We start from the raw sequence: 16853 nt of genomic DNA on the forward strand, positions 1-16853 counted from the left end.
TTTGAGTTTGTGTGTTTGTTTACAAACCTATGTCCCTCTTTTAACTTCTATCTCACTCTCTCTGCTTGTTTTCCAGACATACATTGGCAGCATTCTGGTGTCTGTGAACCCCTACAAGATGTACAACATCTATGGGACGGACATGGTGCTGCTGTACAAGGGTCGTGCTCTGGGAGAGAACCCTCCGTAAGTCGTGTTCACTCTCAAACTGTGGGGACCGTAAACTGAAAACCAATCAAACACTAGAATTTGTTAGTATTATGTAAATATTACAGTAAAAACAGAACAGAAATGATCAGATTTTTAGAATTGAGATCATCTGTACTAAAAAATACTGTTAAATAATGTTCAATTTTCAAGCTTTTTGCTGGAAAAAGCACTGAAATGTTTTCAGTTTAAAAAAAAAAGGCATTGTGTGAGTAAATAATTAAGAAATGAAAGTAAAAAAGAGAGTTAGAAATATAGAAGATAAGGATAGAAAAGAAGAGACAGAAACTTAGATTTTAAGTTTATTGCTGTCATTTCTTTTAAATCTGAGCCTGATGCAGCTGCTCTTTATCCTTCAGACATTTGTTTGCCATAGCAAACGCTGCTTATTCCAAATTGATGGATGCCAAACACAACCAGGTCATTATAATCAGGTAAGACACCATCAGCACACCACCAATCCTCATGAGTCATCAGGTGACCCTTTCTCCAAATGAAGCTCGGGAAAAGCTCAGCTTTTTAAAAATATTAATTGATATTAATGTCGACCTGAAATTTAAAAGAAAGGCAGTCATAAAGCCAAATGCAGAGATATTTGTAACATGTTTTCTCGCGCATCATGAGTAACCTTCCAAGGTTTTGTAACGGTTTAACCTTGGTGGAAACAGTGTCCATGAAACTTCTTGGTCAGTTAGGTTTCCATCTCCAGTTGGATTAGTGTTTGTAAATTCATGAGTGTCTGTCTGTGGTTTTCTGGCCAGCAGACTTAAGACAGAGTCACCTCTCAAGGCTCTCACGCTCCGTCTATCTGTCACAGCTGCCTCGCTCATCGTCAAAACGGATCTCCAAACACAAACGTACCATCACTCAGAGCCGTTTTGCATCTAGATCACATGCAAAAGCATGAACAATGTATACAACACATCCACACATTTGCACAACTGTGTGTGCTTTCAGAAATTAGCCAGAAAAAAATCAAATGAAATACACAAACGCCGACACTCGCACACACCTGGAACACTCTAGCCGTATTCGGAAGGAGACACCTGTAAGGAAAGCCCAGCCAGGTCTGGGCCAGCAGCAGATTATCTTTCAGAGGTATGTGTGTGTGTGTGTGTCCAGGTGCACATGTGTGAACCCTCTGTTTGTGTGTGAGTCACTGAGTGCGTTTAGGGGAAACTGAGGTCTGGTGTACAGTGACCAGTAATGGCCCGGTTTTTAGCCAACCAGCCCGTGAGCTGAAACCTTATGCTGGAATGTGGTCAAGGTGCCGCTGTCCCTAAATACACACACACACACACACACACACACACACACACACACACAAACACACTCCTGCCCCCCTTTGGCCAAGCTTACATAATGGGGGTATTTAGCGCTAAGCTGTTGGCAGTGTTGAAGCAAAGTGTGTGTGCGTAAGAGCGTTTCAGGTGGTTTAACGCAAAAGTGGAATTGAGGCCTTGCCTAATGCAAGGTAAGCTTGGTCTCACATCACTTAGTCAATTAAGTCAAACAAGCACCAGCAGGGAGGTGAGAAGGGTCATTAATGGACGATCTAAGTGATTAATAAAAGCCGGCTGTAGCGGTGCTCAGAGTGCGGATAATGTTCACTCCTTAATGAGCTTACACTTTTACCTTTTAGCAAATGGATTAGCATGCTTTTGCAGCCCAGTATGCAAAGAAAGTTCATCCAGCCAACCATTGAATAGTAGCACTGCTTTTTGGCACAAAAGTGTATTTGGATAGTAAAAGTACAGTGTTCTGTAATAAAATATCGTTTAAAGGCCTGCAGAATCAGTGACATCTTTTAAATCACTTCTTAAAAATCAGTTTTATAGACTTGCTTTTATGTGATGTAGCCTTTATTTATTCATTTCTTATCTCTCTTCTTCCATTAATTTTGCTGCTTTCACTCTATTTATCAGTTCCTTTTCCTTCTGATGTCCTGTTCTTACCATCTTTTCATTTTTAAATTATATACTTGTTAATCTATCTCTTATTCTTCTTTTTGTCTTCTTACTATCTTTGTTTTACCCCCACTGATGTGATGTCATCTTCTTACATTAGTTCTTATTTTTATTGTCTTTTTTCGCTTTTATTCTAATATTTTCTAAACCTTTATTCATTTAGTATGAGGCTGAAAACCATATTTAAGTTTGTCTTTTAAAATGATCATATTTTTCATGCCTTCCCATGCCAATGAAAAGTTTACTCGGTACTCATTTTCACAATATCCTTGCATACAAAACTTTATTACAGGATAGTCCCTTGAGGTGGACTATCTCGTTTTCGAGAGGCTCCAACATAAACACACAATACAATACGGTACAACGATCATACATACATGCAGTTACATACACCTACCCACACACCATTCCCATTAACCCAGTACACCCACATAGAATGAGCAAGAGTAAATAACGCAACAGATAGTAATAATAATATTTATAGTAATAGTTAAAGTATCTATAATGTTCTGACCATACTATATGCACATATGTACACAATAATGATTACAAAAATGTTCGCTGAATGCACTTATATATATGCATATTTGCACCCGCATACACATATACATACACACATGTTTACACACATTCACGTTTACACAATAGTATCAGCCATAATAATAATGGTTATAAAAAATAACAAAAGCAATATGATATTAAAGGGGTAAGGAGGCATTTCCATTAGAAGCAGTGGAAAGGCATTTTGAAGCGTGAGATCTTAAAAAGCTGCAGTAAGTTAATTGATCTTATTTTAAATGGTAAGTTGTTCCAGTCAGAGGGAGCTTTTAATTTGAACGCACGTCTGCCAATTTGATATGGACTGAAAACTGTTGCGACCTCTTTAGCAGAGCACTCAGACAATTGATTTTACATATAATGTATCTGCTGAGTCATACTGATGGGTGTTATCTGAGTGTGTGTTTCTGTGTTTCAGTGGGGAGAGCGGTTCTGGGAAAACAGAGGCCACCAAATTGGTCCTTCGCTACCTTGCAGCAATACATCACAAATGCAATCTTGCGCAACAGGTACGTGCACAAACACACACACACACACACACACACACACACACACACACACACACACACAGAGACATGTTCCTGTCTTGCAGGATGACTAATGCCTCTGCACGTCTTTTTTTCCATGTCTTTGTGTCTCTGCTGGATCCTCTCGGGTGCAGATTGAGGTAGTGGGGCTCCCCTGCATGACTTGTGCTTTACATTTTACAGCTCATCTTCACATATGGCCATAAGAATAGCAGGTTGCTGTGTTTTGCTGTGGTGTGTGACAATATTCATTAGAGATAATATCTTTTGGATTTTTAAAATATTTTTTGAACTTGCGCTTTTGAGCCTGTCAAGCATCCGTTCAACTATCTGACTGCTCAGTCTCTAAGTTAACTGTGTTAACTTGTCAAGTGGGCATTAGTTAATCAGTTTTTAATAAAAGGAATACTTCACCTCCCAAAATAATCATTTGGATAGCAATTACTCAGCCCATTTTATGCTGAATTTGTGAAGATTTTTTTATTTATTTATTTTTTATTTATTTTTTTTTTTACATTTATTATTTAATACATTTAATAGCGTTTATTTTTTTAAGAATCCAAAACTTTTTTATGAATGTAGTCATGGGCCACTACATTAGACAACAAAACTATATCAAATCATCCATTCACAAACTCTCACGCCACTCATGCAGTATGATCCAAGTCCTAAAACACTCATCTGTGCTTCAGGCTGTTTATGCAGTAGTGTTTTAAATATTAAAAAAAGAAGTGAAAATGCACGTCATGTACGACTGGATAAATGAAACTGGGATTACACTGTAAGATTTCTGTGACTGTAAAAGAATGTTTTTATATAGTTTTATTTTTATTACGCAGACCCTTTTTACACCAATTCATCAATCATTTCTTTGTTCACCATGAAGGCATGCTAGAAAAACAGTTTTATTTGTCATAAATTCAAGGTAACACTGGGTGAGTAATAAAAATGATCATTTTAAGGGTGAAGTATCCCTTTCGAACTAACAGATTACACTAAAATGATGTACACTATAGACCAGCATTAAGTAATGATGCTAAACAGGCTGCTATTAATGTGAGATATTCTGTCACCCAGCTGATGACGTGTTGTGAATTAATGTGTGTTTGGATGTTCGTTAGATACTCGAGGCAGCTCCTCTCCTGGAATCTTTTGGAAATGCCAAAACTGTACGGAACGATAATTCCAGTCGCTTCGGGAAATACATAGAGGTCTTTCTGGAGGAGTGAGTATGAAAGTCTCTTTTCCCATCTCCCAAGTGAAAAACCCACTTTTTAATTTTGTTCTGTTTAAATTGTAAAGCATTTTAAAACAGTGTTGTGAAAAAATGTAATGTAAATAAAGTTAACTGATATTAAATTCTAATCTTATTTTGTGTGTTTTGTGTTTCACTCTTGTTCACTTCGCTGCTCTCTCTCTGTCCAGTGGTGTGATCAGCGGTGCCATAACCTCTCAGTATCTACTGGAAAAGTCCCGTATTGTCTTCCAGGTGACACAAGCAGACACATGCACAAGATGCGCATTGTATCTTAAAATTTTCTGTATCTTAAAGTGTTAAATGTGTGTTTTCCACTCAGGCCAAAGATGAGAGAAACTATCATATCTTCTACGAGATGCTGGCAGGTCTTCCCTCGCAGCAGAGGCAGGCTTTCTATCTACAGGAGGCGGAGACCTACTATTACCTCAACCAGGTAGAAGAAACAATGCAGCATGATCACCAAGCTTTTCATTGTACTGTAGGTGTCCTCAGCTCCAAAATATCGTGCGCTTTTTCTCTTTTTCTCCATAAAGGGAGGGGATTGTGGGATAACAGGAAAGAATGACGCAGAGGACTTCCTGCGTCTGCTCGCTGCCATGGAGATCCTTCACTTCGCCCCTGAGGACCAGTCGGCCATCTTTAGAGTTCTTTCTTCCATTCTGCACCTGGGCAACGTCTACTTTCAGAGATATGAGGTCGTTTTTCCAACATGATTCCATTTTTTAAATCAATATTTCTTAATTAGAGACTATTCAGGCAATTCACATGTTGCTTTACATATATCATATACAGAACATGTTTTTGGTACATTTTTTTAGAATATTTTGGACACACGACCATTTGTATATCAGTTACTTGGCCTGTGTTAATTTGAATTTGTGAAGAAAACTTTGGTTTTCTCACATGCCTACAGTGAAGAAAGAATACAAAAACAAACATATGAGTGTGTATTAAACAACAGCAAAAACTACATCCAAACATGACTTGTGCAGTATGATTTAGTATGATATGAGGTCTTTTTTATCTGTTTGTATGCTCAGTACTTCCCATACAGACAGCCCTTTTTGACAGGTAACTGAACTAAAAGTGAGACTTATCTATGCTCCCTTCAAAGCCAGACTCCACTGACAAAAACAGTCATTTTAACTTGTTGAGCACAGGAGCTGCTGGTCTGCTGCTGCCTTGATTGGTAGTTTGTTTGTGCTATTTTGTGACTTTTGGTGCATCGGAGCCAAAATGACTTGATTTGTCAATGGAGTCTGATTTTGAAGAGAGCATTAATACATTTCACTTTTACATCAGTAAGGGCTGTTTGAAAAGTACGGTTGTTAAATGCACTCCCCTTTTACACCAAATTATCATGAATGTTCTCTGTTTTTTGATTCGTTGTTTACCATTAAGACACGTGAGAACAACACGTGTCTTAATGTTTTTTTCTCCAGGATTCAGGGTAACACTGGTCGAGTAATTGATAAACAAATGATAATTTTGTGGGGGAAGCATTCCTCTAAACTTTACTATGAAAAAATAAAAAATCATTGTAGATATGTAACTAGAATAGGATGATTATACGCACAAGTCAAGTGTTTTTTTGTCTCTCTCTGTGTTGCACGACAGGCCGATGGCCAGGAGGTGGCGTCAGTGGTCAGCGCTCAGGAGATCAGAGTGGTGGCAGAGCTGCTGCAGATTTCTCCAGAGGGACTGCAGAAAGCCATCACCTACAAAGTCACAGTGAGTGTCAAACTGCATTTTATGTATATAAAAATGTTGGATGTCGGATTATTTCGAATTTTTATTATTTTTTTTTAATTTCAAATCTTATTCTTCCACTTGTAACAGATGTGGAAAAAATGTCAAGAAAACACAATTGCACTGCTGATTAGGTGCCAGGGACCATTTAAAAGCGATAATATGAGGGCACTGGTGATAAATCAGCCCTAGAGGGGGCCGTTTTCACAGGCCAGGGATCACATAAAAACATTTTATGATGCTATTTTCGGCGTGACATTTGCTGAAAGTAATGAGCCTTACCTATATTGTCATCTGTTCTCTCACCTGTGTCATTCTCCCTCACACATCACTGTGTCTTTGTGTCTCGGGTTATAGTAACGTGTCTTTCCTCTAACCTCTGACCTCTTGTGATGCCCTCATTCATTCATTCATTCATTCATTCAATATGTTTTGAAAGACAAATCGTAACTTAAATCTGACCTCAGCGATTTAGTTCCGTCGTAACAGAATCACTTCATGAAATAATTGTAAGAGTTTCCATTAGCTTCTCAGAGTGTAACTACACATGTGACTTTGACATGTCAGCATTCATTATTTGGGCGTATCATTTACACTCTACACACACATCTACAAATGCATGTTGGCACACAGACACTCATCCTTTATACACATAGTGCACATAGCAGCTCAGCTGCCAGAGGAAAATGTTGGCATTGTACGTTTTTGCAAACCACGGATATGTTACAGTTATACATTTCATATGTATCATATCAATGTTTCTAAAGTGATGTAGTTCAGATTACATGTATATGAGCTGACTTTGTCATCAGGCGGTAGAGAGGTTTGTGGATGGTGTCACACCTACGGTAGATGAGACAGCTGCCAAGCTGCAGACCTCCGTTTGAAACCAACAGATACATAAAAATGGATATTTTTTACCGAAATATTGCTGAGTTTCTAGTCGTGGATGTGTTGCCATGACTCACCATCTTTAGCAAAACATTAACTTTTCCTAACCATAACCAAGTTTTTGTTCCAAAACATAACATCACATTAACCACTCTTTTGTTGAAATGTAAAGTTTCAACATATTCATTACATAGAAATGTATAAATTTAACAAATCTATGGTTTGCAGAAACATACAATGCTAAAATTTATTCTAGCGATTGGGTTGAAATAGACATACACAACATTTAACACACTTGCTATTAAGCTATTATTTTTTTAGTTTTTCTAATGTAATGAAAGCCTCTCTTGACTCCTTTTATTTACAACTTATCATACTGGATAGTATATATTTTTATACATATAATAGACACATTCCCTAGTGTGAGGGATAAGACTTATAGCCCTGCTTCTTTTGTCCAAAACTAGGACTCCTTATTAGCTTGACTTCAAGTTTACTGGATTAATGTTACATTACATTTAGCTCATGTTTCTGTATGAGGATTTGTGTTGATCCTCTCAGTTACGAGGCTTATAGTGGCTGGCTGTGTTATCTATTACCGTGAATCAGCTGATGAGATGGCCCTCTCAAATCCAAAAATCTTTAGGGGACAGTGAAGAAAATGAAGTGCTGCGTTGTGCTCCTTTGCTTCAGAAATGGGTCACTGGTGGTATCCAAGGAGCCATGCCAGCACCACGAGATGCAGGCTAAACAGGAATTACCCCGGTGGCTTCAGTGGATCAAAGTGAAAACAAAAAACTCCAAAAAGAAACTGTCGAAAAAACAAGGAGGAAAGAAATATAAATGTTTTCAACCTAATGAGTATTCTCGTTCTTCATCCACTGCGTTCACCTTGTTGCTCTATTTACATCCTATGAGCTGACGAAGGGGAAATCCTCAAAAAAAAGTAAATTTTGCACCCAAATTACATACTGATATATTCCAGTACCTGATTGGCCATAAAACATCCTGTTTTACTCTCTTTACGCTTTCAAAGAAGGAGCAGACTCCAGCTGTCCTGACCGTCTGTGATGCTTCTGATGAGAAGCGAGGGTGATGAGGGAGACGGAGGAATACATTAAAAGTACATCTGATCACGGCGCACCTTATGCCCTCCACACTCTTATACACTAAAAGCCTTTAGTATGATTGAATTTCTAATCACAAAGGCGGTTCCTATGGTTTCTATGTAACAGGAGAGGAGTCAGCCGTATCCACTAGTTTCCTTTGGCCAGTAAAGGCATGTGTACATCTGTGTGTGTGTGTGTGTGTGTGTGTGTGTGTGTGTGTGTGTGTGTGTGTGTGTGTGTGTGTGTGTGTGTGTGTGTGTGTGTGTATACGTGTGATGATCTAGTGCAGGCATGTCAAACTGGTCCACAGGGGGGCCGGTGTGGCTGCAGGTTTTTGTGCCAACCAACCAAGAGCACACAGTTTGACCAATCAACTGTCTGAAGACGGAGATCAGTTGATTAAATGAGTCAAGTCTGGTGTGCTGCTACTTGGTTGGAAACAAAACCTGCAGCCACACCGGCCCCCCCTGTGGACCAGTTTGACATGCCTGATCTAGTGCCTTTAAGCAGAGGAAGGTCTCAAGTCTCAGAACTTTCTTTATCTGATCAGACCCGGAGTCCCAGACACTCACGTCAATGAATAAGAGAAAAGAAGAACTACAAGTGGGAGAGTAGAGAGGAAGGAGGAAAGCAGAGATGTTTGGTAGAGGATAGATAAAAGTGGAGGAAAAATAAGAGGTGAAAAGAGAAGAGAAAGGTTGGGGGGTTTGTAAAAGTTAGGGTCAACAAAAAGGCATTAAGCAGCACAAAGTTGAAGTTTTCCCACTGTATTTCGTGGACTGTAGAGTGAGTAATGACTGAATTGGAACACAGCCACAGTCTCAATAGGAGGTTTAATCTGGCAACAAAATTAAGAACACTTTTGTGTGTGTAGGACCTTTAAACATTTAAATATAAACCTGAAGTGATAAAACTAAAATATAAGTGTATAAGGAGGTGAGGAAAGTCTCCAGGATCAAACATGGAAAGAAAGCTTAATAGTTTATAAAAGTTTTTTTTTTTTTTTTTTTTAGCAGCCACATAATTTTAATTCTTCTGTCTTCTCTACAGGAGACAATGAGGGACAAGATTTACACCCCACTGACTGTGGAAAGTGCTGTTGATGCCAGGTGAGACACAGCTACATACACATCACTCAATGGGTGTCAGGTGTCAATAATTCCTTCTTCAGGCTCCTTCTGAAAAAAAATGCCCTCTTTCAAGCATACAACATCCTGCCCCTCTGCCTGGATCTGGGTTTCCTGAAAAAATGGTAGAAAATTGAAGGAGGCAAGTCTTACTGTCCCCTGAAAAGGAGACATGGGACATGTTTTTGAAAGTCTTAAAATTAACAGAACCATTTGAAATTATAATAAAATAGGTTATGAATCTCTTAAAAAACAGCATGAAGAGCAGAAATAATATATCTTTATGAATTTGTCAATCTGTCCAATAAAAGACTTTCCCTGCATCTTAATATCTTCTTTCTCACACTTTTCAGATAAAATTTCCATAAAATATTCCTCCTAGCCCACATTCTTGTCTGTCTTTCACACACAAATCTTTGTTCTCCAGAGATGCTGTTGCCAAGATCCTGTACTCGCTGCTCTTCCATTGGTTAACAGAGAGGATCAACGCTCAGGTGTATCCCCGCCAACACACACTCTCCATCTCCATCCTGGACATTTACGGATTTGAGGTACAACATGCTAACAAACGGAGCATCTTATCACCTGTCTGCCACTGTCTTGTGTTGCACAGCAGAATGACTCCTGTGTGTGTGTGTGTGTGTGTGTGTGTGTGTGTGTACAACAGGATCTGGCCTTCAACAGCTTTGAGCAGCTTTGCATTAATTATGCAAACGAGTACCTGCAGTTCTTCTTCAACAGGATTGTATTCAGGGAAGAACAGGTGAGTCGACGTCACACACGTGCAGATACTCAGTTACTAACAAACACACACCTCATCAAAAATGCATGCACAAAATATACATAAATGTTTGTATTCACATATGCAGACAAGGATATATTCGGTGCTGCAGGTATTAGTAATGTATTGTGTTGATTTACAGAAACAATAATGAGACGTGAACTCACTGTTGAGAAAATTGTTCTGCATGTGATCTTCATGCAGGAGGAGTACAGCCGGGAACAGATCCCCTGGCAGGACATCCCATTCAGTGACAACCAGCCCTGCATTGACCTCATCGCTGCTAAGCCTCATGGGATACTGAGGATCCTGGACGACCAGTGCTGCTTCCCGCAGGTGATGCAGAGTAACCTTGAGCCACTGACACATCTACTGCACCCACAGATTAAATCATTGCACATGTCACTTAGTGTATGCTATTTTGTCTCCAGGCAACAGACCACACCTTCCTCCAAAAGTGTCACTATCACCATGGCAACAACCCACTGTATATGAAGCCAAAGATGCCACACCCAGAGTTCACCATCAAGCACTTTGCTGGCCGGGTCACCTACCAGGTACGCAGCTCCGCAGTGGCTCATCTCAAGTGACAAAACCTGTGACTGTCCTGCCACTTGGCAAAAATGTATTTGATTCACTGACATCAATAATGTTACTGATAACCTCTGATCTGTACCACAACTATTCTTCTGTTTTTAGGCATACTAGCAGCGTCACTCTCTAAGCAGTAGGCGATTTCTTAGTTTAGCTAAGTAGTTTTGAAAATGTTATAGATTCAAGATGAAACTGACAGAAATTTACAAATCCATCTGCTACTTCAGCACCACGGACAGCGCCAGGGGTTTATCAATACACAGTACAGTAACTGTACTTTGAAAGTTCACCGACATGCGTTTCTGTAAATATTTGAGGCGGGAAATAAATTATGCAGTTGTTGAATCTGTCTTTATTTTAGATCAGCAACTGTTATTTTAAAGTCCTTACGAGTTTCCCGAAGTGGAAAGTCACACTAGATGCCCCTGATTTGCATTCACTTAAAACAATAATGTCGATGTAGTGGTGACACGACAGGAAAAGTCACTAAAGTGTTCTACTGACTGACATTGTGATTGTGATGTCAATGCCGCAGGTTTACAAGTTCCTTGATAAAAACTATGACCAGGTCCGTCAGGATGTTCTGGACTTGTTCATTCAGAGCAAAAACAAGGTGAGAGGAGCGTTTTCATCAACGTATGCATGCATGGTCACCCTGAGAGACTTGATTTAATTCATGTTAACATGAAACAAATGCAGTTAAAATGTGTGAATGTATGCGTGTATTTGTGTGTGTCCAGATGGTGTCAAACCTCTTCCTGGTTCACGCAGAGGTCACGGGTCAGCAGAGAGGTCACATGAGGAAGAGCAGCACAGTCACCAGGAAATACCAAGCTCCCACCGTCAGCAACAAGTTCCAACAGTCGCTGCTGGAGCTGGTGGAGAAGATGGAGAGGTGAACAGATACGAACTTTATAAAGATTTGGTATGATGAATAATAAACAGAAAATGCTGTTTACTCGTTTACTTTTTCTACTCTTTCAGGTGCAACCCTTTTTTTGTTCGCTGCATCAAGCCAAATAATCTGAAGGTAGATTTTCGGACATTCTGTGTTTCTACTCATGATACCGGTCGTTAACATGCATGAGTTCAGCCTCACTGTGTCCTGTCTGTAATGACAGTCCGTGTTTTACATGTGCATTTAGCAACCAGGTGTGTTTGAGGACGACCTGGTCAGCTGCCAGCTGAGACACTCAGGTGTCCTCGAGACCATCAGGATCCGTAGAGAGGGGTATCCTGTCAGAATGCCATTCTACATCTTCCTCTTCAGGTACCAGACACGCGATGTTAAAGGAACAGTATTTTTTTCAAATGTACTAGTTTTTCAAATGTATTTTTTACACTTTGAGCACCAAAAACAGAGTGCAATCTAGTTCATGCTGAAAAAGGGTGCCACCTGTTGCAGCAGTCCACTTAACTGCAACAGATAATCGAAACAAATAAATACAATATATGTAGATAAAATACCCTTTTGCTCAAATCATGAATTATTTTTTAAAGCTTATGCATTTGTGTGTGTGCCTGTACATGCATGCCGATGTGTGTCATCTTCAGGTATAAGTCCCTGGTGGGGATACGAGAGCCTCCAGCAGCAAATGGCGAGAACTGTGTGATTATGCTCAGCAAACTGTGTCTTCTCAGACCAGGAGCATACCATGTTGGGGTCACAAAGGTGAGGCGCATTTGTTGTTCACAAATGAAAGCGAACCAGCAATACAAACTAATTTTGTGTGTGTGTGTGTGTGTGTGTGTGTGTGTGTGAATGACAGATATTTCTGAAGGAGGACATCTACCAGTTGTTGGAGTGTAAAAGGGAGCGAGCCCGTCAACTTGCCGCTCTCACCCTGCAGCGTTACACCCGAATGTTCTTTGTCAGGAAACGCTTTTTGGCCTTCCGCAAAAAGATCATCGCGCTGCAGGCACAGTGCCGAGGCTTCCTCACGAGGTCAGCTCCTCTGCTGCTGCTAGTTTCATAACTACACTATCAGCTGATTTATAAAGATCCACCAAGTAAAAACCCTGATTTAGCTGATTTGACAGACAAGCATTTATGAAAAATAAATTGTGGTACTTTAACTATATATCATATTAGTGAGCAAGACGATATAATAGCAACAACAAAAAACAGTTAACACCAGTTCACTTTTCTAATTGGGAACACTGATTTTAAAAAGATGGTACATCTTTGGACTTTTGAAGGGACGGAAGGTAATTTAAACCAATACTAGGCAAAAGTATATTTCAAGTTTTCTAAAATAACACCCACAAAAATAGACCAAGGGTAGCAGTAAGAGTCATTCCCAATCAAATCAGCGTAGCAGGATGGTCACAGTGGCTGCCATTTTTATGTGTGTCATTGGCCAAAGGACTGTGACTACTGTTGCAGGTTAACTTCTGCATAAACCGAGTTGATGCAAGTTGCGGACTCGCTGAGATTTTGAAGTAACGACCAAACGCACAGTGAAGCACAGAGTGGCGTGTTTTGCTCACTGTCCGCACTGACATTTGTTGTCACTATAATACATAACAAAAATCTGCAATTTTTCTATTTTTGTGACAGCATCTTTCTGTTTTGGTCATATTATAGGAACAAACATGCTCTAAATTGAATAGACCTGTACATGTCAAGAAATAAAAACTTTCCGATGCAAATGGATGCAGTTACCCCGATTATCAAACTGCATTTTATCCAAAATGGAAATTCTTTATAAAACTACTGAAGTACTTGTAGCATTTGTCTCTTTTACTGCACAATATGGCAAAGGTTTTTAGGAAATCGGATCAAAACATGATATTACATACGAGACGGGTGTTAATGGTCATACTCTAATTCTTTATTCTGTCCTCCAGGAAGCGCTATGTGAAAATGAGGGAGAGTCTCGTTCGGTTTCGCTCTCTCGTCCACATGTATGTCAACCGCAAACAATACATCAAGGTACGTGAAGTCTGCTGTCAAAGGACAATATATTTCCTTTCCATCATGCCCACTTAAATCCCCCAGACATATACTGTTGAAAATACTTCTCACTTTTGTTCCAGTTTGGTGCTTTAGATTTCTGTGATCTATTTGCAGATGAAGTTTGAAGCTAAGAGGAAAGTTGAAGAAGAGAGGAGGAGGAGAGAGATGGTAAGATGGAAGTTTGAATGGGATACACATTTCTGTTAAACACATATCTGTAAAAGTAGCATTTTTGGTTTTGGCAGTCGGTAATTAAATAAGAAATAAAACAATAACTGTTTCAGGAGCTGACAAAGAGGGAGGTGGTGAACGTCACACACTTGGTGATCCCTGCAGAGCTGGGCGCATTACTGCAGGCAGCAGGAGGTCTGTTGATGTCTGTCGTCCTTTTTGTGAAGTCCACATTAGTGCGCACACATATTATTCATGTAAGAAACAGCTGAGCGCTTTTTTTCAGCTCTCTAAATGTGTCTCATCTCATCAGCACTGACAGTGCCGCTCCAGGAATGATCTGAATCGTTCTGACAGAGCAGGACTGCAGTGTCATCTGTCGATAAATAAACCATGAAGGAAAAATTACAGTCTTTTAAAAAATTATTTTCAGATGTATGCCCTACAGGTTTCATATAGTTGATTAACTCCAGTTTATTTTGTTTTTTTTCATACTTTAAAGGACGTCATGCTCCCACAGCATATGTAATGTACGCCGAGTGATTTGTCATTTGTCCTCACCCCCCCCCTCTCTCTCTCCAGTCAGGAGGGAGTTGCACTCAGATTGTTTGGCTCTGCTTCAAGCTCCTCACATCCAGGAGGAGGCTCAGCTCACTCTGCCTCTAGACATCAACAACTACCCGTTCTACCGCTACGTGCAGATCTACTTCAGGGTGAGATGTGCATCAGTACACTTAGAATCAGCATAGGTGAAATTCACGGAGGGACTGCCATTTGCACATATTTAAAATAAGTAATTTGCAGCAGTTGGCACAAATTGGCTCCTTTCTTTTAAAATCAGCTTGATGCAAAACTTAATGGTCATGTTTGCACTGCTATATCATCAGCACAATATCTTTTGGGAATCAGACCTTTAGAGGGGGAAGATAGAGGTTGCAAGTGATTCACAAGTGGTTCCCAACTGGTCCAGCCACAGGGTCCAGATTTCTCCTACGTCATTAGTTCAAGGTCCACGCACTTTACTATATTCAGCGTCATACGTTCGTTTGGCCACATAGTCAAGCTAGTTTACTGTGTCTGTTAAGTAGCTTTTTCATTCATTCTACCAAAAGAAACAACACTTAAAAGCTGTGCGCTGGAAATTCATGGAACTTCAAAATGAAGTGCATTTTTTTGTCAACTTGACACATTTGTGAATCACTTGCGGTCCATTCAGAATTAAATGGTGAAACATTTTTGGACCAAAACCCATCAGTTAGGGAACCGCTGCATTAAGCTGTCAGCGGCCAGAATCATTCTTTATGAATTAGACCTCCCACAGTTTTGTTTTTCATTATTCACACCGTGGTGTTAATGGATCCTGAAGTGGATTTGTTTTTTAAATTATGTAGCAAACATGTACGATGTGTTTTGTTACTGTGCTTCCTAAAAAGAATATGAAACTTTCTATTGCTGCAGGAGCCAAAGTTTGGGATGTTGATGTCTCCTCTGGAGTCACCTCTGACTCGTATAGACGAGGACCTGAGAGGAGAAGCTTTGGAGCTCTTCATCATGGTATGCTGACTCAATTTATTGATCAATCTGAAATTTCATATCATTGCAGCACTGCAGTTCTGTCATTTACAAAGACACAGTTTCACAGAATCACACTCTTTTACCGCTGTTACACACCAAGACCAATCTCTAGTGGCTTACTGCTTATATCTACCATGCTATTCCTGCTTCCATCTAATTGTTGTTCTAAAAAACAACTTTTTGAACATTACAAAACAATTAGTGAATCTATGATCAAATGGCTTTCTTTCCCTTTTGCATCCAGGACCTTGGAGTTAGCTGTAATGTTTTTTGCGTTTATTCTGTTTTCAGGTGTTGCGGTTCATGGGGGACCCTCACCTGAACGGGGCGCAGGAAAACATGTTTGGGAATTACATCATTCAAAGGGGCCTGTCATCGCCAGGGTTACAGGACGAGATCCTGGCTCAGGTCGTCAACCAGGTGTGGAGGAACGTAAACGTTGACAACGCTGAGAGAGGCTGGCTGCTGCTGCTGGCGTGTGTCTGCAGCTTTGCCCCGTCGCCAAAGATGGACAAATATCTGCTGAAGTAAGACATTATGTCTTACGTGTGTGCAGAGATCATATTGATGAAAATGTACCTTTACACACATTTGCATGCAAATGTTAGCTGGGTAGTAATGAAATACATGTAAATCAAAGAGAGAAGAAACATAAAAATAATTGTGATAAAGTATTTCCTTGAATAATTTTAATGTGAAATTTAAAATCAACTTTAAAAAGCTACATGATACTTGAAAGTAGCCCAAAATTACACTTGAGGAAACTTGAGGAATTTTTTTACCTTTAATCCTCCATTATGGGAAAAAAATTATGAAAATTCATTAAAAAATGAATATGAAAATGAATTAAACTGATCTAAATACATTACAGTTAATATTACAAAGTGTAACAAAAAAACATGAACAAACTGGGTTTGTATGGGAAGTTTTTTCTTTCAATAAATAAAAATTATAACCTCTTTTGACCTTTGCTTTTCAGGTTTGTATCTGACCGCGCCCCTGCAGGTTGCCAAGCGTTGCTGCAACACAGACTCATCCAGGCCAATCAGAAGACACAGCTGGGCTCAGGCTCCACCCACGAGACTGCACGAACCTATCCGCTGTCGCTGCTGGAGTGGACGGCCAATAGGAAGAAGGCTAACATGGTGTTGCACGTGCACAGTTTTGACGGTGAGATGGATCTTGCTTTTTGTTGTGACATTATAGCATGTTGTTTTGTTTAATGCCAGAAAAGAGTAAAGCGTTTGTTAATTTTGTTGCTTCGTTAATAAGGACTGCTAACTTTTTTTTTTTTTCTCACAACATGGGATGGAAGGTGGTTGTTAAGGGTAGTGCTTGAGTCGGCATTAAACCAGATAATAAAAAAAAATTAAAAAAGAA

General features: G+C 39.6%; 1 protein-coding gene across 1 annotated transcript in view; it reads left to right on the forward strand.

The window, feature by feature from the left end:
• Positions 1–16853, forward strand: part of myo15aa (myosin XVAa) — a 43700-nt gene that overhangs the window by 8488 nt on the left and 18359 nt on the right. Inside the window, exons 4-29 of the mRNA XM_088069342.1 lie at positions 77–186; positions 567–641; positions 3151–3241; positions 4381–4484; positions 4685–4748; positions 4837–4950; positions 5051–5212; positions 6135–6248; positions 9317–9375; positions 9821–9944; positions 10061–10156; positions 10379–10510; positions 10606–10731; positions 11304–11381; positions 11509–11663; positions 11753–11798; positions 11914–12038; positions 12323–12440; positions 12538–12713; positions 13619–13703; positions 13842–13895; positions 14012–14093; positions 14481–14611; positions 15357–15452; positions 15765–16000; positions 16453–16643. Of these exons, the coding sequence (XP_087925468.1) occupies positions 77–186; positions 567–641; positions 3151–3241; positions 4381–4484; positions 4685–4748; positions 4837–4950; positions 5051–5212; positions 6135–6248; positions 9317–9375; positions 9821–9944; positions 10061–10156; positions 10379–10510; positions 10606–10731; positions 11304–11381; positions 11509–11663; positions 11753–11798; positions 11914–12038; positions 12323–12440; positions 12538–12713; positions 13619–13703; positions 13842–13895; positions 14012–14093; positions 14481–14611; positions 15357–15452; positions 15765–16000; positions 16453–16643 (2944 nt within the window). The remainder of the gene's footprint in view (positions 1–76; positions 187–566; positions 642–3150; positions 3242–4380; positions 4485–4684; positions 4749–4836; positions 4951–5050; positions 5213–6134; positions 6249–9316; positions 9376–9820; positions 9945–10060; positions 10157–10378; positions 10511–10605; positions 10732–11303; positions 11382–11508; positions 11664–11752; positions 11799–11913; positions 12039–12322; positions 12441–12537; positions 12714–13618; positions 13704–13841; positions 13896–14011; positions 14094–14480; positions 14612–15356; positions 15453–15764; positions 16001–16452; positions 16644–16853) is intronic.

Source organism: Plectropomus leopardus, chromosome 18 (assembly GCF_026936395.1).
Source record: "Plectropomus leopardus strain MGB_pleo_1.0 chromosome 18, ASM2693639v1, whole genome shotgun sequence".
Classification (NCBI taxonomy): Eukaryota; Metazoa; Chordata; class Actinopteri; order Perciformes; family Serranidae; genus Plectropomus; species Plectropomus leopardus.